Source organism: Hemitrygon akajei, chromosome 31 (genome assembly GCF_048418815.1).
Source record: "Hemitrygon akajei chromosome 31, sHemAka1.3, whole genome shotgun sequence".
NCBI classification, from domain to species: Eukaryota; Metazoa; Chordata; class Chondrichthyes; order Myliobatiformes; family Dasyatidae; genus Hemitrygon; species Hemitrygon akajei.
This window is the reverse complement of record NC_133154.1, coordinates 1,391,509-1,412,880: the sequence shown is the minus strand read 5'-3', so window position 1 is coordinate 1,412,880 and position 21,372 is coordinate 1,391,509. Positions and strand designations below refer to the sequence as shown.

Genomic DNA, 21,372 nt, shown 5'->3' with positions numbered 1-21,372 from the left:
GAAGGGGAGGGTGTCAGGAGGGGAGTGGATGGAGGGAGAACGGGAAGGGGAGAGGGAGGGAGAGAGGAAGTGATAAAAGGGAGGGGTAAATGGAGGATGGGGAACAATGGAATATGAGTAAAATGGACGGAGGAGACTGAGGGGAAAGGTGAGGAGATGGACAGAGGGATACAGATGAATGGGGTGGGGTGTTTGAGGGAGACTGACAGGACCACAGCTCCCCACCTCCTGATACCACCCTGTCCCTGTGTTTGCAGATGTTGTGGTCGCCCTGAGGAACCCGCGCTGAACCCAGACACACATCTGGATTTCACTGGTCCCAATCCCCCTCCCCGACTCCATGACACTCTCTCTACCTTACACCCTCCCCTGTCTCTATCACCCCTCCCTCCCCGTCTGTCACCCCTCCCCATCTCCATGACTCCCTCCCTCCCGTCTCTGTCAACCCCTCCCTCCCGTCTCTATCACCCCTCCCCAGCTCCATGACACCCTCCTTCCTCTGTCTGTCATCCCCTCCCTCCCCTACACTCCTCCCCTGTCTGTCATTCCCTCCTTCCCCCGTCTCTGTCAACCCTCCCACTTCCCTAGCCTCTCCCTAACTCTGCTTCACCCCTCCTTTATTCTTTCATCACTCTCTCCCCTACACCTCTCCGTCCCTCTGCCCCATTTGAATCATGTGATCATTTCTCTGGATATTTACAATATTAAATGTTACACAAAGTGATGTCTCGTGTTTATATGGAACGGTGGGGGTGGGGTTCTGTTGGGAGTGAATGGAATGGGGTGGGTGCCCATTGGGAATGGATGGAATGGGGTGGGTGCCCATTGGGAGTGAATGGAATGGGGTGGGTGCCCATTGGGAGTGAATGGAATGGGGTGGGTGCCCATTGGGAATGGATGGAATGGGGTGGGTGCCCATTGGGAGTGAATGGAATGGGGTGGGTGCCCATTGGGAATGGATGGAATGGGGTGGGTGCCCATTGGGAGTGAATGGAATGGGGTGGGTGCCCATTGGGAGTGAATGGAATGGGGTGGGTGCCCATTGGGAATGGATGGAATGGGGTGGGTGCCCATTGGGAATGGATGGAATGGGGTGGGTGCCCATTGGGAATGAATGGAATGGGGTGGGTGCCCATTGGGAATGGATGGAATGGGGTGGGTGCCCATTGGGAATGGATGGAATGGGGTGGGGTCCCATTGGGAATGGATGGAATGGGGTGGGTGCCCATTGGGAGTGAATGGAATGGGGTGGGTGCCCATTGGGAATGGATGGAATGGGGTGGGTGCCCATTGGGAATGGATGGAATGGGGTGGGTGCCCATTGGGAATGGATGGAATGGGGTGGGTGCCCATTGGGAATGAATGGAATGGGGTGGGTGCCCATTGGGAATGGATGGAATGGGGTGGGTGCCCATTGGGAATGGATGGAATGGGGTGGGTGCCCATTGGGAATGGATGGAATGGGGTGGGGTCCCATTGGGAATGGATGGAATGGGGTGGGTGCCCATTGGGAGTGAATGGAATGGGGTGGGTGCCCATTGGGAATGGATGGAATGGGGTGGGTGCCCATTGGGAATGGATGGAATGGGGTGGGTGCCCATTGGGAGTGAATGGAATGGGGTGGGTGCCCATTGGGAATGGATGGAATGGGGTGGGTGCCCATTGGGAATGGATGGAATGGGGTGGGTGCCCATTGGGAATGGATGGAATGGGGTGGGTGCCCATTGGGAATGAATGGAATGGGGTGGGTGCCCATTGGGAATGGATGGAATGGGGTGGGTGCCCATTGGGAATGAATGGAATGGGGTGGGTGCCCATTGGGAGTGAATGGAATGGGGTGGGTGCCCATTGGGAATGGATGGAATGGGGTGGGTGCCCATTGGGAATGGATGGAATGGGGTGGGTCCCATTGGGAATGGATGGAATGGGGTGGGTCCCATTGGGAGTGAATGGAATGGGGTGGGTGCCCATTGGGAGTGAATGGAATGGGGTGGGTGCCCATTGGGAATGGATGGAATGGGGTGGGTGCCCATTGGGAATGGATGGAATGGGGTGGGGTCCCATTGGGAATGGATGGAATGGGGTGGGTGCCCATTGGGAGTGAATGGAATGGGGTGGGTGCCCATTGGGAATGGATGGAATGGGGTGGGTGCCCATTGAGGGTGAATGGATGAGGCACCATTGGCTGGATGGTGGGTGAGAATGGGAAGTGCTGGGTCCCGTTGGGAGTGTGGATGATGGGAGTGAATAGGAAGGGTGGGGTCCCGTTGGGAGTGTGGATGATGGGAGTGAATAGGAAGGGTGGGGTCCCGTTGGGAGTGTGGATGATGGGAGTGAATAGGAAGGGTGGGGTCCCGTTGGGAGTGTGGATGATGGGAGTGAATAGGAAGGGTGGGGTCCCGTTGGGAGTGTGGGCAGTGCGGGTGATAGGGAAGGGGTGGGTTCTGTTGAGAGTACGGGTGAATCAGAGGGGTTGGGGTCCCATTAGGAGTGTGGACAGTGGGGGTGAATGGCAGCAGGTGACATCCCATTGGGAGTGTGGATGGTGGGGATGAATGGGAAGGGGTTTGTCAGGCAAGATTTTCCCTTAAGGAAACCATGCTGAATTTGTCCTATCTTGTCCTGTGTCCATAACCTCACCCTTAACGATTGACTCCAACATCTAAGGTCCATAATTTCCTCCTTTCTTGAAGAGTGGAGTGACATGTGCAATTTTCGGGTCCATGATCTTTGAAAGATCATTACTAATAAATCCACAATCTCGAACGCTACCTCTTACGGAACCCTAGCGTACAGTTCATCTGGTCCGGGTGACTTAAGTATCCTTAGGTCTTTCAGCTTTTTGAGCACCTTCTCCCTTGTAATAGTAACTGCACCCACTTCTCTTCCCTCACACCCTTCAATATCTGGCACACTGCTAGTGTCTTGCACAGTGAAGACTGATGCAAAATACTTAGTTCATCCTTGACCCCTTATTATTTCTCCAGCCTCATTTTCTAGCCGTCCTTTGTCCACTCTCATCTGTCTTTTATTTTTACATACTTGAAAAAGCTCTTACTATCCACATTGACCCACCCTGGCTGGTCCTACCGAAGCGCACAGTTCGCACGTCTCTGCTTTAAATTCCGCCGGACATTTTTGAGCTTATTTTCGCTGCAAACTCGATGTACACTACACCCCCAGTCTCGGCGTCATCCGCAAATTTGCTGATGCAGTTAACCACATTATCATCCAGATCGCTCATAACAACAGACCCCGTGCCCCTGCGGCACACCACTAGTCACAGGACGCTGCCTGACTTGCAATTTGTCGGCCTCCTCTTCACTGAAATGAATCTTGCGGGAAACCACAAGGTGGCAGTGTTGCTGAAAGAACCGGAGGCCCGCGATTGCGGGGCAGAACCACCAGGTGGGAGTGTTGTCCACATTTTGCCGTTCAGCCCATTGAACCAGTTGTGATATTCTGTCATAGTTGATTTAGCTTTCCCTCTCAAACATTCACTTTTCTCACCTTAACAGGTAACATCGTGATGAAGCTAGGACTTACCGTCCTGAATTTATCAAATTGGATTATATGGTTGCCGCTCTACGGGGTCCTTTGATAATTGTGTGGTTAACTGGATCAGCAAATGTGTGGGTGACACCAAGACTGGGGATGTATTGGACAGCAAAGAAGACTATCATGGCTTGCAGAGGGATCTGCATCAGCTGGAAAAATAGGCTGAATGATCTGGCCATAGACTCATCTCCTCCTACCTGCCCTTTCCCCATACCCTTGATCCTCTATGTAAAAATCGATCCAACCTTGTATTAAATATACTTACTGAGTAGCCTCCACTGCTTCATTGGGTAGAGAACTGCACAGATTCACCACTCTCTGGGAAAAGCAGTTCCTCCTCATCTCCTCATCCTAAATCTACTCCCCTGAATCTTGAGGCTATGTCCCCTAGTTCTAGTCTCACCTACCAGTGGAAACAACTTTCCTGCCTCTATGCCGTTCGTATGTTTCTACAAGATCTCCTCTCATTCTTCTGAATTCCAGTGAGTACTGTCCAGGTGACTCAATCTCTCCTCATAGACTAACCCCCTCATCTCTGAAATCAACCTGGTGAACCTCCTCTGCACCGCCTCCAAAGCCAGCATATCCTTCCTCAAATAAGGAGACCAGAACTGCACGCAGTACTCCAGGTGTGGCCTCACCAGAACCCTGTTCAGTTGCAGCATAACCTCCCTGCTCTTAAATTCAATCCCTCTAGCAATGAAGGCCAACATTCCATTAGCTTTTCATTTACCATTTAAATAATGGTTTTGTGGATGTTTGTGAAGAAAACTAATTTCAGGATGTATATTGTATACATTACTCTGACATTAAATGTGCCTGTTGAACCTATTGATGTATTGTTACGTGACTCCACAATCTCTTCAGCCACCTCTAGGGTGTAGTCCATCTGGTCCAGGTGACTTATCGTCCTTCAGATCTTTCAGCTTCCCAAGCACCTTCTCCTTAGTAATAGCAAAAACCCTCACTTCTGTCCCCTGACACTCGAGCATTTTCTAGTATAAATGGGTGAGAGCTACAGAGATGTTGAGGGACGGGTATAAGGGATGGGGTGTAGAGGAGGGAGATAGGGAAGAGGGGTGATGAAGGAGATGGTGAGGGGTGTAGGATGAAGGAGAGGGATGTATGACAAGGAGGGCTGACGGAGATGGTGAGGGGATTTCGGGGATTAGGGGCGTAGGGTTGCGGGATCGGTGAATAATTAGCGGTGGAGGACTGGGAAATCGGAGTATGAAGATGCTGGGACACAACCGGAGGGTTTCGCTGCAATCTCGGTCTTTGGGCACGACTGTAGTGGTTTGTGCAGCAGGGAGGTGTTTTTGGAGTTGAGTTGAACATCCGAGGCCTTAACTCGGAAGCAAACTGAGCCTTTGCAAAATGCCGAATGCAGCCCCGGATGCAATCTCTCTCTCTCTCTCCCTTTCCGTCTCATACGTCGTCGAGGCCGCGGCCCCTTTAAGGAAATGCTGGTGTAGCGGGTTTGCTACGCCCCCTCCACTCTCCTAGTGGCTAGCTCCGCACATTAGCGCGCCACCATTGGGTACATCGCGCTGTCAATCATGCTGTGGGGCAGGGAGGGCGGAAGGAAGGCGCACATCCGTCTTTCCGCCCCGCACGCCAGACTGAGATGCTTTGAAAGTGGTTTATTTTGCCGGGAAACTTGCTGAGCCTGGACCACTGCCGCAGAGTTCAGAATTGCAGCGGAACTGAAAGGTTGCAAAGTTTTCTGTGACGTTCTGAATCTTTACTTTGATTAAAAATGCGAGCTAGCCGCAATTTATTTTGATGGAATCGAGACACCAACCTCATTGTCTCTTTTTCCGCCAGATCCTACCTCAATATGGCGAGTGTCACGGCGACTGGGGTCCGGGAGAAGCTGCTGAAAGAGCTGCAAGCAGACCACGTGGTGAGGAGGCGAGGGATGGAGGGTGGGCAGTGGTCCTGAGGTCAATTCCTCAGCTGCAAGTGCTCCTAGATCCTAGGCAAATCACCTTGGGGTGGGAGGAGAGTTACGATCGTGGCATTTGCAGGATTTATTTATAAAATCACAGACCCTGGAGTGCTTACAGACTATGATCTCATCTGTGGGTTCAGGGGTTTAAATATAGAATAACGGGTCCCCTGGAGTGGATTACAGACTGGGATCTAATCCAGGGGTTTATATGTAGAATAACAGGTCCCCTGGAGTGGATTACAGACTGGGATCTAATCCAGGGGTTCAGGGGTTTATATATAGAATAACGGGTCCCCTGGAGTGGATTACAGACTGGGATCTAATCTATGGGTTCAGGGGTTTATATATAGAATAACGGGTCCCCTGGAGTGGATTACAGACTGGGATCTAATCCAGGGGTTCAGGGGTTTATATATAGAATAACAGGTCCCCTGGAGTGGATTACAGACTGGGATCTAATCAAGGGCCCAGAGGGTTTATATATAGAATAATAGATCCCTGTGAGTGGATTACAGGATCTAATCCCAGGGTTTGAGGGGGGGGGGGGGTTTGAAGTATAGCATGTTAAAAAGACGTGAAATATATTACAGACCAACCAGCGCGATTTGGAGGAGCAAATTTGTAGAGAGATTGCACAAACATGAGGTTGTGATAGAAAGTGATTTTAATTTGCCAGGTATTGACTTGGACTTGATGGGATAGAGTTTGGCCAATGTCTTCAGGAAAGTTTCCCTAATCAGTATATAGAGGTCCTGCTGAAAGCACCATATTAGTGTCAAAAATTTCAGAAGGAAATCCGGAGGACTAAAAGAAGGTGTGAACTTGTTCTAGCTGATGAGGGGAAGGAGAATCCCAGTGGCTTCAACAGATGTATTAAATGTGTTGTGTATGTGGCCATTTACACAACAATATCATTAATAAAAACGCCAGAGACTGGAGCTACGTTAACAGGGTTCTTCACTAACTAAAACAGAACTGAACACGTATACAGATCAATACACGCCCAACAGCGCATGCTCAATAACATGTTACTACAACATAAAATAATCCCATATTATACAATAGGTTATGTGGTACAAAATGCAAGAGAACAAACAATCAGAGTTGCAAAGCAACTTGGAGTCCTCTTGCAGGAATCCCTACAGGTTAATTTGCAACACACACAAAATGCTGGAGGAACTCAGCAAGCCGGGGAGCATTCATGGAAAAGAATACAGACGACATTTCAGGCTGAGACCCTTCAGCAGAACTCCTGCCGGACGGTCTTGACCTGAAACATCGACTGTACTCTTTTCCATAGACGCTGCCTGGCCTGCTGAGTTCCTCCAGCATTTGTGTGTGTGTTGCTCAGATTTCCAACATCTGCAGATTTTCTGTTGTCTGAGGTTAATTTGCTGGTTGAGTTGATGGTGAGGAAGGCAAATGCAGTGCTAGCATTCAGTTTGAGGACTAGAATATAAAGCTGAGGCTTTATAAAGCGCTGGTCATGCTGAGATCTTTAAGGTTATGAGCTGCACAAATTGAGTGAACAGCAGTATCTTTCCCATGGCTAATACTGGAGAATATGCTTTGAAGGTGGAGGGGGTAGGTTGAAAGGGGCAAAGTTTTTAACACAGAGTGTGGTGAGTGCCTGCAAGGTGCTGCCGGGGGAGGTTATGGAGGCAGATATGAGAGGTGTTTAAGATGCCGTTAGACGTGGATGCGCAGGGAGCGGATGGATGTGGACATTTATATAGTTTGGTGGGCCAGAGGGCCAGTTTAGATGCTGGTCTGCTCTGTGTTCTGTGTTCCAGGGGAGAAAAAAGGAGAAACCAAAGAGATTTTATGAATATATTTGGAGCATAAAAGGGAACTAGGGAGAGAAAGGTGGATGTGGTTAATTAGTTGTGGAGCAGGGTTAAATGAATATCCCTCATCTTTATTTACAGTGAACATCAGCAAACGAGACATTTCAGGGAAGAGAGCAGTGAGTTCTGAAAAATATGTAGAGGTTCGACAAAGTTGGATTAGTTTGTATGGAGCTTCAGAGTTACAGACCAGGGTCTAATCCAGTGGTTCAGGGGTTTATATACAGAATAACAGATTCCTGGGAGTGGGTTACAGACTGGGATCTAATCCAGGGGTTTCAGGGGGTTTATATACAGAATAACAGGTCCCTGGGAGTGGGTTACAGGCTGGGATCTAATCCAGGGATTCAGGGGGTTTTATACAGAATAACAGGCCCCTGGGAGTGGGTTACAGGCTGGGATCTAATCCAGGGGTTCAGGGGGTTTATATACAGAATAACAGATCACTGGGAGTGAGTTACAGACTGGGATCTAATCCAGGGGTTCAGGGGGTTTAGATACAGAATAACAGATCCCCGGGAGTGGGTTACAAGCTGGGATCTAATCCAGGGGTTCAGGGGGTTTAGATACAGAATAACAGATCCCCGGGAGTGGGTTACAGGCTGGGGTCTAATCTGGTGTCCTGGGGTTTCATGGATACATTAACAGGTCCCCAAATGTTGATTACCTGGTTGGAACTAATGAAAGCTTTAACAATGTCCTCTGATGGGATTGTTGGATATTTTCCTGAACAGCCAATGGGAATTCATGGAGGGAATATATTGGGACATTGCAGACAGCTGCCACGATGATGGGATTGTAACACTTGGTGATTTCTAACTTCCCTCATGTTGAATGGGACTGTTCATAATAGCCACTCTACTCCCATTATCAGCCCTCCTCTCACACACCCCACCCTCTCTCCTGAGGCTTGGGTGGTGTGGAATTTGTTTGGTGTGAACAGGGCAGTGTTCTTAAGCAAGATGTAGATTCCTTGCCAGAGAGGGAACTCCTCCTGTGAAGTTGACTGATGAGTCAGGCGGAGCACTTAGGCAAAAGTGACCATAATTGTGTTGGTTTTTAAATAGTTATGGAATGTGATAGAAGTGGTCCCCAAGTCAAAGCCCTGTCTTTGGGACAAAGCACATTTTGTTGGCATTAGACACGAACTTGCTAGGGTTGATGGGGAGAAGGTGTTGGCAGGTAAAGGGGTGGGACTGGTTTACTACGTTCCTATTGAGTGAAGGACAGGGCTGGCCTGATTAGGGAAGCCTGGCTGAGGGAGAGAGGGTCACCAGGGTGCTGAGGTTGACGATGTCTCTGAGAGGCTGCAGAGGGGGAGCACCCAGAGGTCGCAGTGCGCACTTGCATCACAGGAAAACTAGGACGGCAACAGGCTGGATATCCAAGTGGCCAGCCATTTTGAATCCACACACCAACCTGTCCTCCTGTGCTGCCACTCTCAGGCTGGAGGCGTAACACTCTATATCCCTCTGGGTAACCTCCTACGTGGGGCAGCTTAAGATACAGGAGCAGAACTAGGCCATTTGGCCCATCGAATCTGCTCCACCATTTCATCATGGCCGACCCAATTTTCCTCTCAGACCCCAATCTCCTGCCTTCCCCCCCCCCCCCCCCCCACTATCCCTTCATGCCTTGGCCAATCAATAATCTATTAACCTCTCCCTCTACCTTAAATATTCTGAAAGACTAGGCCTCCATTGCAACCTGTGGCAATGATTCCACAGATTCACCACTCTATGGCTAAAGAAATTCCTCCTCATCTCCGGTCTAAAAGGACGCCCCTCTATTCTGAGGTAGTTTCCTCTGATCTTAGACTCTCCCACCATAGGAAACATCCACTTTATCAAGGCCTTTCACTATTCGCTAGGTTTCAATGAGGTCACCCCTCATTCTTTAAAATTACAGTGAATACAGGCCCAGAGCTATCAAATGTTCTTCATATGACAAGCTATTCAATCCTGGAATCATTTTTCTGAACCTCCTTTGAACCAAAACTGCTCACAATACTCCAGGCCTCACCAGTGTCTCAACATTACATCTTTGCTTTTATATTCTAGTCCTCTTGAAATGAATGCTAACATCACATTTGCCTTCCTCACCGCAGACTCAATCTGTAAATTAATCTTTAGGGAATCCTGCACAAGGACTCCCAAGTTCCTTTGCGGCTCAGATTTTTTAATTTTCTGTGCATTTAGAAAATATACAATCATTTCTTCTAGCAAAATGTATGACCATTCACTTCCTGACACTGTATTCCATCTGCCACCTCTTTGTTCAAAACTACTTCCCCCTCTACTATCTTCGTACCACCTGCAAACTTTGCAACAAAGCCATTAATTCCATCATCCCAATCACTGATATATAACATAAAAGAATTGCTCCCAACACGGATTCTATGGAACAGCACGAGTCACCGGCAGCCAGCCAGGAAAGGCTCCCTTTAATCCCACTTCAGCCAATCAGCCACTGCTTTATCCATGCTAGAAGCTTTCCTGTAATACCACGAGTTCATAACTTGTTTAGCAGCCTCATGTGTGGCACCTTGTCAAAGGCCTTCTGAAAATCCAAGTACACAACATCAGTTCAGCTGAAAGGTCTCGGTCTGAAACGTCATCTGCATTTTTTCCATAGATGCTGCCTGGCCTGCTGAGTTCCTCCAGTATTTTGTTTGTGTTGTTCAGATTTCCAGCATCTGCAGATTTTCTCTTGTTTCTCCCTTGTCTATCCTGCTTGTTATTTCTCCAAAGTATTCAACGGATTTGTGAGGCAGGGTTTTCCCTTGAGGAAACCATGCCGACCAGCCTGTTTTATCATCTGCCTCCAAGTACCCCAAAACCTCATCCCTAACAAACAGCTCCCACGTCTTTGCACCTACTGATATATTTCCTTTCTTCTGCCTCTCTCCCTTCTTGAAGAGTGGAGTGACATTTGCAATTTTCCTGTCCTCTGGAACCATTCCAGAATTCTCTCCCTTCTTGAAGAGTGGAGTGACATTTGCAATTTTCCTGTCCTCTGGAACCATTCCAGAATTCTCTCCCTTCTTGAAGAGTGGAGTGACATTTGCAATTTTCCTGTCCTCTGGAACCATTCCAGAATTCTCTCCCTTCTTGAAGAGTGGAGTGACATTTGCAATTTTCCTGTCCTCTGGAACCATTCCAGAATTCTCTCCCTTCTTGAAGAGTGGAGTGACATTTGCAATTTTCCTGTCCTCTGGAACCATTCCAGAATTCTCTCCCTTCTTGAAGAGTGGAGTGACATTTGCAATTTTCCTGTCCTCTGGAACCATTCCAGAATTCTCTCCCTTCTTGAAGAGTGGAGTGACATTTGCAATTTTCCTGTCCTCTGGAACCATTCCAGAATCCAGTGATTCTGAAGGATCATTACCAATGCCTCGGTGATCTCTTCACCCTGGGGTGTAGTCCATCTGGTCCAGGTGACTTATCTACCTTCAGACCTTTCAGTTTCCCAAGAACCTTCTCTCTAGTTACAGTAACTTCACACACTTCATGCGCACTGACACCCAGAACTTCCACCATAATGCTAGCATCTTCCACAGTGAAGACTGATGCAAAATTGAATTGAATGATCTTTATTGTCATTATACATAGGTACAATGAAACTCTGTTTGGCTTCCTCGCAGGCAATTAAACAAAGCGGTAGATAAAAATAACAAAGTAATGGAAAAACAGTATTAAATAGAAAAGTAGCAGAAAACAAGTTGCAAGCAGCACCAGAATATCACAGTAATGCACAAAGTGCCATTAGTGCGAGTATTTGAGTCCCTGTCAGTGCGTGTGTGTGCTCACAGTTTCAGTCATTGTTCTGTGGGAGTGGTGTGATGGAGGCCACAGCTCTGGGGTAGAAGCTGTCCCTCAGACTATTTGTTCTGACTTTTAGTGTCCTGAACCTTTTGCTGGACGGCAGCAGGTCAAACAGTGAGTGGCCGGGGTGTGTGGTGTCTCTGGTTATGCTGATCGCTTTCTTCCTGAGTCTGCTGGAATAGATGGTGTCCAGTCCTGGGAGCTCCATCCTGACAATTCCCCGGGCCGCCTTCACCATACGATGCAGGTCTTGTCGCTCAGCGGCTGTGCAGTTAGCACACCACACGGTGGCGCTGTTGGTCAGGATAGTTTCAATTAAATTGTAGAAGTTAAGCAACAGCTTTTGTGGGAGTTTGGCCTGTTTCAACTTTCTGAGGCAGAAGAGTCTTTCTTGTGCCTTTTTTACAAGCAGCGAGGTGTTGGTGGTCTGTGTCAGCTGCTTTGACAACATAACTCCAATGAACTTTAGGTTTTCTACACTTTCCACTACCTCTCCATGTATATGGAGGGGGGTGTGTACTCTGATCTCCTGAAGTCAATTATCATCTCTTTTGTTAAGGACCAGGTTGTTGTCCTTACACCACTCCGTCAGATGATCCACCTCGAGCCTGCAGGCTGTTTCATCCTCGTCCGAGATCAGGCCAACCACTGTGGTATCTTCCGCAAATTTAATTATGGAGTTGGAGGTGTAGATGGGGGTGCAGTCATGTGTGAAGAGTGTGTAGAGCACAGGGCTCATCACACAGCCCTGCGGGGTGCCTGTTGTTAAGATGAGGGTGATGGAGGTGTGCTTACCAACTCTGACTTGCTGTGGTCAGTCTGTGAGAAAGTCCATGACCCCTGAGTGCAGGGAGGAACCAAGGCCAAGAGTGTTCAGTTTGCTGACCAGTTTATGGGGGATGACTGTGTTAAATGCAGAACTGAAGTCCACAAATAGCATCCTCACATAAGTGTTCGGTTCCTCTAAGCGAGTCAGAGCAATATGGTGGGCTGTTGTGACTGCATCCTCTGTGGAGTGGTTTGCCCGGTAGGCAAACTGGTGTTTGTCAGATCAGGTGGGATTTTAGCCTTAATGTGTGAGAGCACAGGACTCTCAAAGCACTTCATGACTATGGGTGTCAGCGCTACAGGGCGATAGTCATTCAGGCACTTCACAGCTGATATTCTGGGCACTGGGATGATGGTGGAGGTTTTAAGGCATGTTGAAACAGCAGCTTGCTGCAGTGAGAGGTTAACTATACTTGTAAACACCTCAGCAAGCTGGTCGGCACATGCTTTCAGTACCCGTCTGGGCCAGCTGCCTTACTCGTATTCACCTTCCTCAGGGTGGAACTCCCCCGATGCTGCTTAAGGACCAGTGTGGACTCATCGTCAGTGTGGTCTCATCGTCAGTGTGGACTCATCGTCAGTGTGGTCTCATCGTCAGTGTGGACTCATCGTCAGTGTGGTCTCATCGTCAGTGTGGTCTCATCGTCAGTGTGGACTCATCGTCAGTGTGGACTCATCGTCAGTGTGGTCTCATCGTCAGTGTGGACTCATCGTCAGTGTGGTCTCATCGTCAGTGTGGTCTCATCGTCAGTGTGGACTCATCGTCAGTGTGGTCTCATCGTCAGTGTGGTCTCATCGTCAGTGTGGTCTCATCGTCAGGTGGGCTGATGAGTGGAGCAGCCTCCTCCCTCCGAGTATCAAAACGAGCAAAGAACTGGTTTAGGACATCAGGCAGTGTGACGTCATCATCTGGCAGCAGATTATGGGTTGTGTAGTCTGTCAGTGCCTTTTACGCCTTTCCACATACTGCGGGGGTTGTTGTTATCGAACTGATTTGTATTTGCACTTTGCATCCCTGATGCCCCTGTGGAGATTCCCCCGTGCTTCACTGTAGGCTTGTTTGTCTCCTGACCTGCAGGCCGCATCGCGCTCCCTGAGTAGTGCCCTCACATTGCTGTTAATCCATGGCTTTTGATCGGGAAACACCTTAATTGTCTTTTGTGTTATTACATTTTCTGTGCAAAACTTAAAATATATCCTTGGACTGAACCAGCATATTCCCCCAGGTCTGCTCCCTTTGCAAACAAGCCCCGATCCGTGTTGTCAAAACAGTCCTGTAGCTTTGAGGTGGCTTCCTCAGACCTCACATGTACTGCCCTGATAGACAAATTACTTACTAAGTTCATCTGCCATTTCATTGTCCCCCATTACTACCTCTCCAGCCTTGTTTTCCAGCGGTCCGATATCCATTCTCACCTCTCTTTTACACTTTTAAATTTTTAGTTGCCTTCTGTTTGTATTTAAAGCTTCCCAATCCTCTACTTCCCATTAATCTTTGCTCTATTATATGCCCTTTCTTCAGCTTCTCGTCAGCCACGGTTGTGTCTTTTACCTTTAGAATACTTCTTTCTCTTTGGGATGTGTATATCCCGTGCCTTCGGAATTGCCTCCAGGAATTCCAGCCATTACTGCTCTGCCATCATCCCTGCCAGTGTTCTTTTCTTTTGCAGCGAAGGTTAGCACAACGCTTGGGTTCAATTGCTGCCAATGTCTGTAAGGAATTTGTGTGACCGTGGGTTTCCTCTGGGTGCTCTAGATTCCTCCCACAGTCCAAAGCTGTTCCAATTAGTAGATCAATTGGTCATTGTAAATCATCCCATGACTAGGCTCAGGGCTGTTGTCCAGTGCGGCTCGGAGGGCCAGAATGGCCTGTTACTGCTGTATCTCAATAAATAAATCAATACCTAATGGCAAGAACATTGATTTCTCTAACTTCCAGTAATTTCTCACCCCTCCCCTTCCTTTCCATTCCCATTCTAATTTCTCTCTCATTCCTTCTCTTCTGCTCCTGCCCATCACTTCCCTCTGGCGCCCCTCTTCCTTCCCTTTCTCCCATGGTCCACTCTCCTCTCCTATCAGATTCCTTTTCCTTCAGCCCTTTGCCTTTTCCACCAATCACCTCCCAGCTTCTTACTTCATCAAGGATGTAATGCTGAGGCATTGGTCAGACGAATGGAGTATTGTGAGCAGTTTTGGGCCCCTTATTTAACAAAGGATGCGCTGGTATTGAAGAGAGTCTAGAAGATGTTTACGAGAGTGGTCCTGGGAATGAGAGGGTTAATGTATGAGAGTATTTGATGACCCTGGGCCTGTATTGGCTGGAGTTTCGAAAAATGAGGGAAGATCTCATTGGAACCCATCGGATATTGAAAGGCCTACACGGAGTGGATGTGCAGAGGATGTTTCCGATATCGGGCGAGTCTGGGACCAGATGGCACATCCTCAGAACAGAGATGAGGAGGAATTTCCTGTATGGAACGGATGGTGAATCTGTGGGGCTCAATGCTACAGGTGGCTGTGGAGGCCGTCACTGGATAAACTTAAAGCGTTGATTGACATGTTCTTAATTAGGGAAGAAGTCAGGAGAATGGGATTGAGAGAGATATTTCAATCGGCAGAGCAGACTTGATGGGCCAAATGGTCTAATTTTGCTCCTATGTCTTGTGGTCTAATATATTCATTAATTTTATGGTGGGTGTAGGGTGATTTTCACTGGAACAATTCTGACCAGTGGGTCCAGTGCAGACTGCAATAGGAAGTACATGGTTTTGACCTTGGGAGGAATTTGCTAACGGATAATTCCCAGGACCAGAATTCAGATCAGGAAGTAGGTGCCACGATTAGCAAGTTTGTGCGTAACACCAAAATTGCATGAAAGACAACAGGGTGATAGATGTCATCTACGTGGACTTTATTGAGGCTTTTGACACCGTCCCATGTGCTAGGTTGGTCTGGGTGGTAAAGTCACATGGGATCCAGGTTCAGCTGGCTACCAGAATTGGCTCAGTGGGAGGAGAGGGAGGGAGGTAGTGGAAGATTATTGTTCAGATCGGAGGCTTGTGGCAAGTGGTGTGTCACAGGGATCAGTGTCAGGTCCACCGTGGTCAGTCCTCTGTATTAACAATTCGATTGACAGTGTTATTGACGTGGTTACTGGGATTACAGACCACACTAACTCTGCTGGTGTGGTGGACAGTGAGGAAGGTTGTCTCTGGTTACACCAGGATCCAGATTAGCTGAGGAACTGGGATAAGGAAGGCAGTGGGAACTGAACGCAGACAAGGGTGAAGTCAGGTTAGGGAGTCAAACCAGGGCAGGATGGTCACAGTGAATGGCAGGACCCTGGGGAGTGTGTAGAACAAAAGAACCGAGCAGTGTAGGCACATGGTTCCCTGAAAATGGAGTCACAGGTTGACAGGTTGGTGAAAAAGGCATTTGGCATGTTGGCCTTCATCATTCGTGGTGCTGGGTTTAGCAACTGGGACGTTATGTTACAGGTGTACAGGACATTGGAGAGACCACACTGTGTGCTGTTCTGGTCAGCGAAGGGTGAGTGAAAAGATTCACCAGGGCATGAGTTACAAGGAGAGACTGGGCAGGTGGGGACTGTTTTCCTGGAGACAGAAGCTGTAGAGGCTTACAGACCATGGGGGGGGGGGGGGGGCAGCCTGGGACTGTTTTCCCCAGAGTAAAAGCACGAGAGATGTAGATAACGGGGGTAGTCACTGTCGGGATTGGGGAATCAAGAACCAGAGCGCACAAGTTTAAAGTGAGAAGAGAGAGAGTTATTTGGGACACGAGGAGAAGCTTTTTAATCCAGGATGTGCTCCATATGTGGAGCGAGCGACCAGAGGAAGTGGTTGAGTCAGGTACATTAACAGCATTTAAATGACACTGGGACTGGTATATGGATAGGAAAGGTTTAGACCAGGGACCCCAGGTTGGAAGCCCTAGTACAGAGGGATATGGGTGAAATGTAGGCACCTGGGTCAGTAGGGATGAGTTACCCATGGGTGCAGTGGGGATCGCTTTGTTTCTTTGTCCCAGCCTGCAACCCCAGCTCCCATTGCAATTAAACGGCACCCTCTCATCTACTCCCCAGGAGGTAGAGGACATCACCGCCCAAAAATGCTCCACCAGTTTCCGGGTGCTGGTGGTCGCCAAGGCTTTCGAATCAAAGCCCCTCCTGCAGCGACACAGGTGAGACACATGGGGGGGGGGGGGGTGTTATTCACAGCCAGAGCCAGGGATGGTAAAACCTTCCCTCACCAATCCCCAGTTTTTCCTGAGCCCCATGTGTGCAAGGTGCAGCAAGTGTGACGGGGATTTGCAGAGGATGCTGAGGACATTCACCAGGATGCTGCCTGGATTAGAGGCCATGAGCTGCATTGAGAGGCAAGACAAACATTGGGTTGTTTTCTCTGGAGCGGCAGAGGCTGAGGGGAGATCTAAAAGCTGTGTGTAAGATTATGAGAAGCACAGATGGAGTAGACAGGCAGTATCTTTTTCCTCAGGGATGAAATATCTAATACCACAGGGTATACAGTTAAGGTGGTGGGGAGGGGAGTAAGTTCAAAGGAGAATATTCAGGGCAAGATTTTTAGGCAGGAAACTGTTTAGCCATGGGTCTGTGTCTGTGTTGTAGAGCTCTGTGACTATAGAAGTGTGCGTCTGGTGTTAGGGCCTGTTTCTGTGTGGTAGGGCTCTGCGTCCAATGTTAGGGCCTGTTTCTGTGTGGTAGGGCTCTGCGTCCGATGTTAGGGCCTGTTCCTGTGTGGTTGGGCTCTGCATCCGATGTTAGGGCCTCGTTCTGTGTGTTAGACCTCTGCGTCCGATGTTAGGGCCTGTTTCTGTGTGTTAGACCTCTGCGTCCGATGTTAGGGCCTGTTTCTGTGTGGTAGGGCTCTACGTCCGTTGTTAGGGCCTGTTTCTGTGTGGACGGGCTCTGTGTCCAATGTTAGGGCCTGTTTCTGTGTGGTAGGGCTCTGCATTCGATGTTAGGGCCTCGTTCTGTGTGTTAGACCTCTGCTTCCGATGTTAGGGTCTATTTCTGTGTGGTAGGGCTCTACGACTGTTGTTAGGGCCTGTTTCTGTGTGGTAGGGCTCTACGTCCGTTGTTAGGGCCTGTTTCTGTGTGGTAGGGCTCTACGTTCGTTGTTAGGGCCTGTTTCTGTGTTTGTGATTGGGCTCTGTGTGTGTCCAGATGTTAGAATCTGGTTCTATGCTAGAGAGCTCTGACTATAAAAGTGTGTATCTGGATGTTAGGTGGGGTAATGTCCAGTTTCCGGTGGGGTATTGTCCAGTTGTCCAGGATGTTGACCTGTGGACCTGACAGGTTATTGGAGGTTTATTACACCGGGTTATAAATTCTACCAGACGTTTGGATTTACTGGGAGAATATCACTGCTGGTGAGAGAAAGCAGACATCTTAGAGAAGTCCAGAACCCATGTAGTGGGAGATGCATATTTTCGATTAGGCACTGGGGTGTCCAGGAGGAGCTGTGAGACAGCTGGTGTTCCTAAAGCGTGCTACTCTCGGTTCTGACCCAGCAAGGACAGTGGGGTTGCTGGGCCTGGTTCTGGGAGAGGAGCCCAGCCAAGTGGAGCACATGCTGGTTGGGGGAGCATTGGGGTGACCAGCGATCACAATTTAACCACTTTCACAGGAGTATCTCACTGAGAGTGGAACAAGCTGCCCTAGACGGATGTACTGTTAACATTTTAAAGGCATGTGAAGAGGAAAGGTTTATGGAGATAGGGGTAGGTAAATGTGACGGGCTCGGGTGGGGATCTGGGTTAGTGTGGCCTGATTGGGCCGAAGGGCCTGGTTCTAAGCTGTGTGACATTGGGGGGGGGGGGGTGGTGGAACACCACAAGGGGAGGATCTGGGAATGGATGTTACCTGGGGGAGCTGCCTTGCAGGGAGAACATTTAAAGTGGTGGTGTACAGGCTGTGTTCCCAGGAGGAGGTGGGGGCGTTTACGATCGACTTTTTGAGATGAGGGGAGGAGGCAAGAGAAGGAGAAACAGCAGGCCGGAAAGGTATCAAGCCGTTAAGGGGATTGCGAAGCCAGGGCTGACAACAGGAAACTCAGAAGGAGAAGTGTAAAAGGGAAGCAGGGGAGCTGGTGGCGGACGGCCACGGCAGGGAGGATCCCTGACAGACTGGGAAAGGCTGTTGAGTCAGAGATTCAGGGATTTATACAGCACAGGAACTGGCCATTTGGTCCATCTAGTTCCTAAAAAACTAGATGCTTTCCCGAGTTGGTCGCATTAGCCTGTGTTTGGTCTCTAACTCTCTAATCCTTTCTCATCCACGTACTTAACGGAGTGATTTTTAAATGTTGATGATGTACCTGCCTAAACCACTTTCTCTGGCAGCTCGTTCCATGTGCAGACCACCCTCTGGGTGAAAATGTTGCCCCTTCGCTGCCCTCTGACATTAAATCTCCTGATCTAGACTTTCTACCATCGACCATCCACCTTGCCTACACCCCTCATGGTGTTATAAACCTCTGTCAGGTCACCCTTAGCCTCCTTGGCTCCAGGGAAAACAGTCCCAGCCTGCCCAGCCCCACCTTAACTCGAGCGCTCCAGTCCCAGTGAATCTTTCCTGATTAACCCTTTCCAGCTGAATCACATCCTTTCTGACCAGAACTAAACACAACACCCCAAGTGTGGTCTCAGCAACGTCTTGTACAACTGCAACATAACGTCCCAGCTCCTGTACTCTGAACCCTGACTGTGTCAGACACCTTCTTCACCCTCCTGTCTATCTGTGATGCCACTTTCTGGGCACCAGGTACCTGTACTGCAAGATCCCTCTGTTGTAAAACACTCCCCGGGGCTCTGCCGTCCACCCTGAACATTTGCCTTCCTGAAACAACACATTGTACTTATCCCAATTAAACTCCATTTGCCATTCCTTGGCCCACTTAGCCAGCTTGACCAAGGCCTCGAGACAGTGAGACAGGCCTCTCCACTGTGCACTGCACCAGTTGCAGTGTTACCCTCGTGAATCTTTTCCGTATCCCGACTTTGATAGGATGAGTCTTCAGGGATGTGTCAGAGGCACAGGAGATTCTGCAGATGCTGGAAATCCAGGGCAGCACACACAAAATGCTGGAGGGACTCAGCAAGTCGGGCAGCATTATGGAGGGAATAAACAGTTGATGATTTGGGCTGAGACCCTTCATCAGCAGATCATTCTGCTCTGCAAATGCTGCCTGACCACTCAGTTCCTCCAGCGTTTGGTTTGGGAGACTCCGAAGTTGTTGGAGGTGCGGGAGAAGGCCTCGGTGGACGGGTCCATGAGGCTTCAGGCAGGTGGGGATTGAGGGCAACTGCCCTGGTACTGAGATGCTGTGGATATTGGAAACAGACTCAGGGTCAGACCAGGAAACCAGCGTGCTGTACCCCGTCAGGTCCCATGACGGGAGTTCTACTGAGATAGTCTTATGTAAACAGGGTGACAGTGTCAAGTTCAGATGACGAGAGCAAGGACAGTAACCAGCAAACTGATAACTAGAGTGACAGAGTCATACAGCATGGAGACGAGCTCCTCAGTCCAGACTCCTGTTTGCCCGTCTTTGGCCCATATCCCTCTCGACATTTCCCATTCACGTACCTGGCCGAATGTATTTTACATGTTGTTAATGTACCTGCCTCAAACTATGTCCCTCTCAACATTTCCCATTCACGTACCTGGCCGAATGTATTTTACATGTTGTTAATGTACCTGCCTCAAACTATGTCCCTCTCAACATTTCCCATTCACGTACCTGGCCGAATGTATTTTACATGTTGTTAATGTACCTGCCTCAAACTATGTCCCTCTCAACATTTCCCATTCACGTACCTGGCCGAATGTATTTTACATGTTGTTAATGTACCTGCCTCAAACTATGTCCCTCTCAACATTTCCCATTCACGTACCTGGCCGAATGTATTTTACATGTTGTTAATGTACCTGCCTCAAACTATGTCCCTCTCAACATTTCCCATTCACGTACCTGGCCGAATGTATTTCCTCTGGCAGCTTCGTCCATAGATGGACCACCCTCTGGTGAAAAAGTTTGCTACCTTTTTAAACCACACAGGTTGACAGGGCATATTTGCCTTTATTAGTCGAGGCGCTGCGTTGAAGAATTGGGAAGTTTTGCTGCATCTTTATAAAGTCAGTTAGGCCCAGCTGGAGTGTGCAGTTCAGGTGCCTCGGGACCTACACCACCAGGTTCAGGAACAGTTATCACCCTCGACCATCAGGCACTTGCCCCATCACTGAACTGTTCCCACAGCCTAGGAACTCACTTTCAAGGACTCTTCATCTCATATTCTCTTTAATTAATGCTTATTTATTTTTTATTATTTCTTTTCTTTCTGTATTTGCGAAGTTTGTTGTCCTTTGTGCAACGGTTGTTCGTCTTGTTGGTGTATGTGGTCTTTCACCAATTCTATCGTAGTTATTGGATTTGTTGAGTATGGCCACAGTAAGATGAATCTTGGTGACATATTGTAAGTGTAACGGCGATGGGGAGGGAGTGACGCAGATGGGGAGGGATGCAGGGAAGGGAGGAAGTTTACAGATGAGGGGTGGAGATAGAGAAGGAGGGGTAACAGAGACGAGGAGGGGTGGAGGACAGGGAGAGGGTGGAAATGAGAGGGCATAGGGGAGGGGTGACAGAGACGGGACAGGTGTAGGGGGGGTTTGACAGAGACGGGGAAAGAGTGGGTGCCGAGAACAGCTGTAAGAGGGTGATGTGGGCGGCTGTGGGGGGGGAGCTGGGTGCCAGGGATGGGTGTTAGGGAGGGAGGGGGTGATGGAGACAGGAAGTGGTGTGGGAGGGGTGAAGGGCTGTTTGGGGGGAGGGAGGGGTGATGGAGACGGGAAGTGGTGTGGGGGGATGAAGGGCTGTTTGGGGGGAGGGAGGGGTGATGGAGACGGGAAGTGGTGTGGGAGGGGTGAAGGGCTGTTTGGGGGGAGGGAGGGGTGATGGAGACGGGAAGTGGTGTGGGGGATGAAGGGCTGTTTGGGGGAGGGGGAGGGAGGGGATGATGGAGACGGGATGTGGTGTGGGGGAATGAAGGACTGTTTGGGAGGGAGGGATGATGGGGATGAGTTTGCGTATATTTGTCCTGACAGCCTGTGTTTCCTGTACAGGATGGTGAACGGGTGTCTGAGTGAGGAACTGAAGTCCATCCACGCGCTGGAACTGAAGACCCTCACCCTCGAACAGTGGGAGGCCACCCGGGGTCCTGAGGTCAACAGCACAAGCTGAGACAGACCCTCCCCCCCCTTCAGGTTCCCCCCCCCCCCCCCCCAATACTCAATAAATCTGGTTTTTCTGGTCCTCAGTTGATT

The 21,372-nt window shown here is 49.3% G+C and overlaps 2 protein-coding genes across 7 annotated transcripts in view; both read left to right on the top strand.

The window, feature by feature from the left end:
• The window catches only part of LOC140719475 (uncharacterized), a 159,583-nt gene extending 158,912 nt beyond the window's left edge, over positions 1-671 (top strand). For 5 of the 6 annotated variants that reach the window (XM_073034175.1, XM_073034176.1, XM_073034178.1 and 2 more), the window contains one exon: positions 258-671. In XM_073034175.1, the coding sequence (XP_072890276.1) occupies positions 258-486 (229 nt within the window). In that variant the 3' untranslated portion in view covers positions 487-671. The remainder of the gene's footprint in view (positions 1-257) is intronic. The other variant, XM_073034179.1, reaches the window with a different exon arrangement.
• Positions 672-5,137: 4,466 nt separating this feature from the next.
• LOC140719272 (bolA-like protein 2) lies at positions 5,138-21,364 on the top strand. Its single transcript, XM_073033780.1, has 4 exons — positions 5,138-5,271; positions 5,386-5,464; positions 16,114-16,211; positions 21,172-21,364. The coding sequence occupies exons 2-4, from the start codon at positions 5,399-5,401 to the stop codon at positions 21,287-21,289; spliced, it is 282 nt and encodes a 93-aa protein (XP_072889881.1). The 5' UTR covers positions 5,138-5,271; positions 5,386-5,398; the 3' UTR covers positions 21,290-21,364.
• Positions 21,365-21,372: the final 8 nt, after the last annotated feature.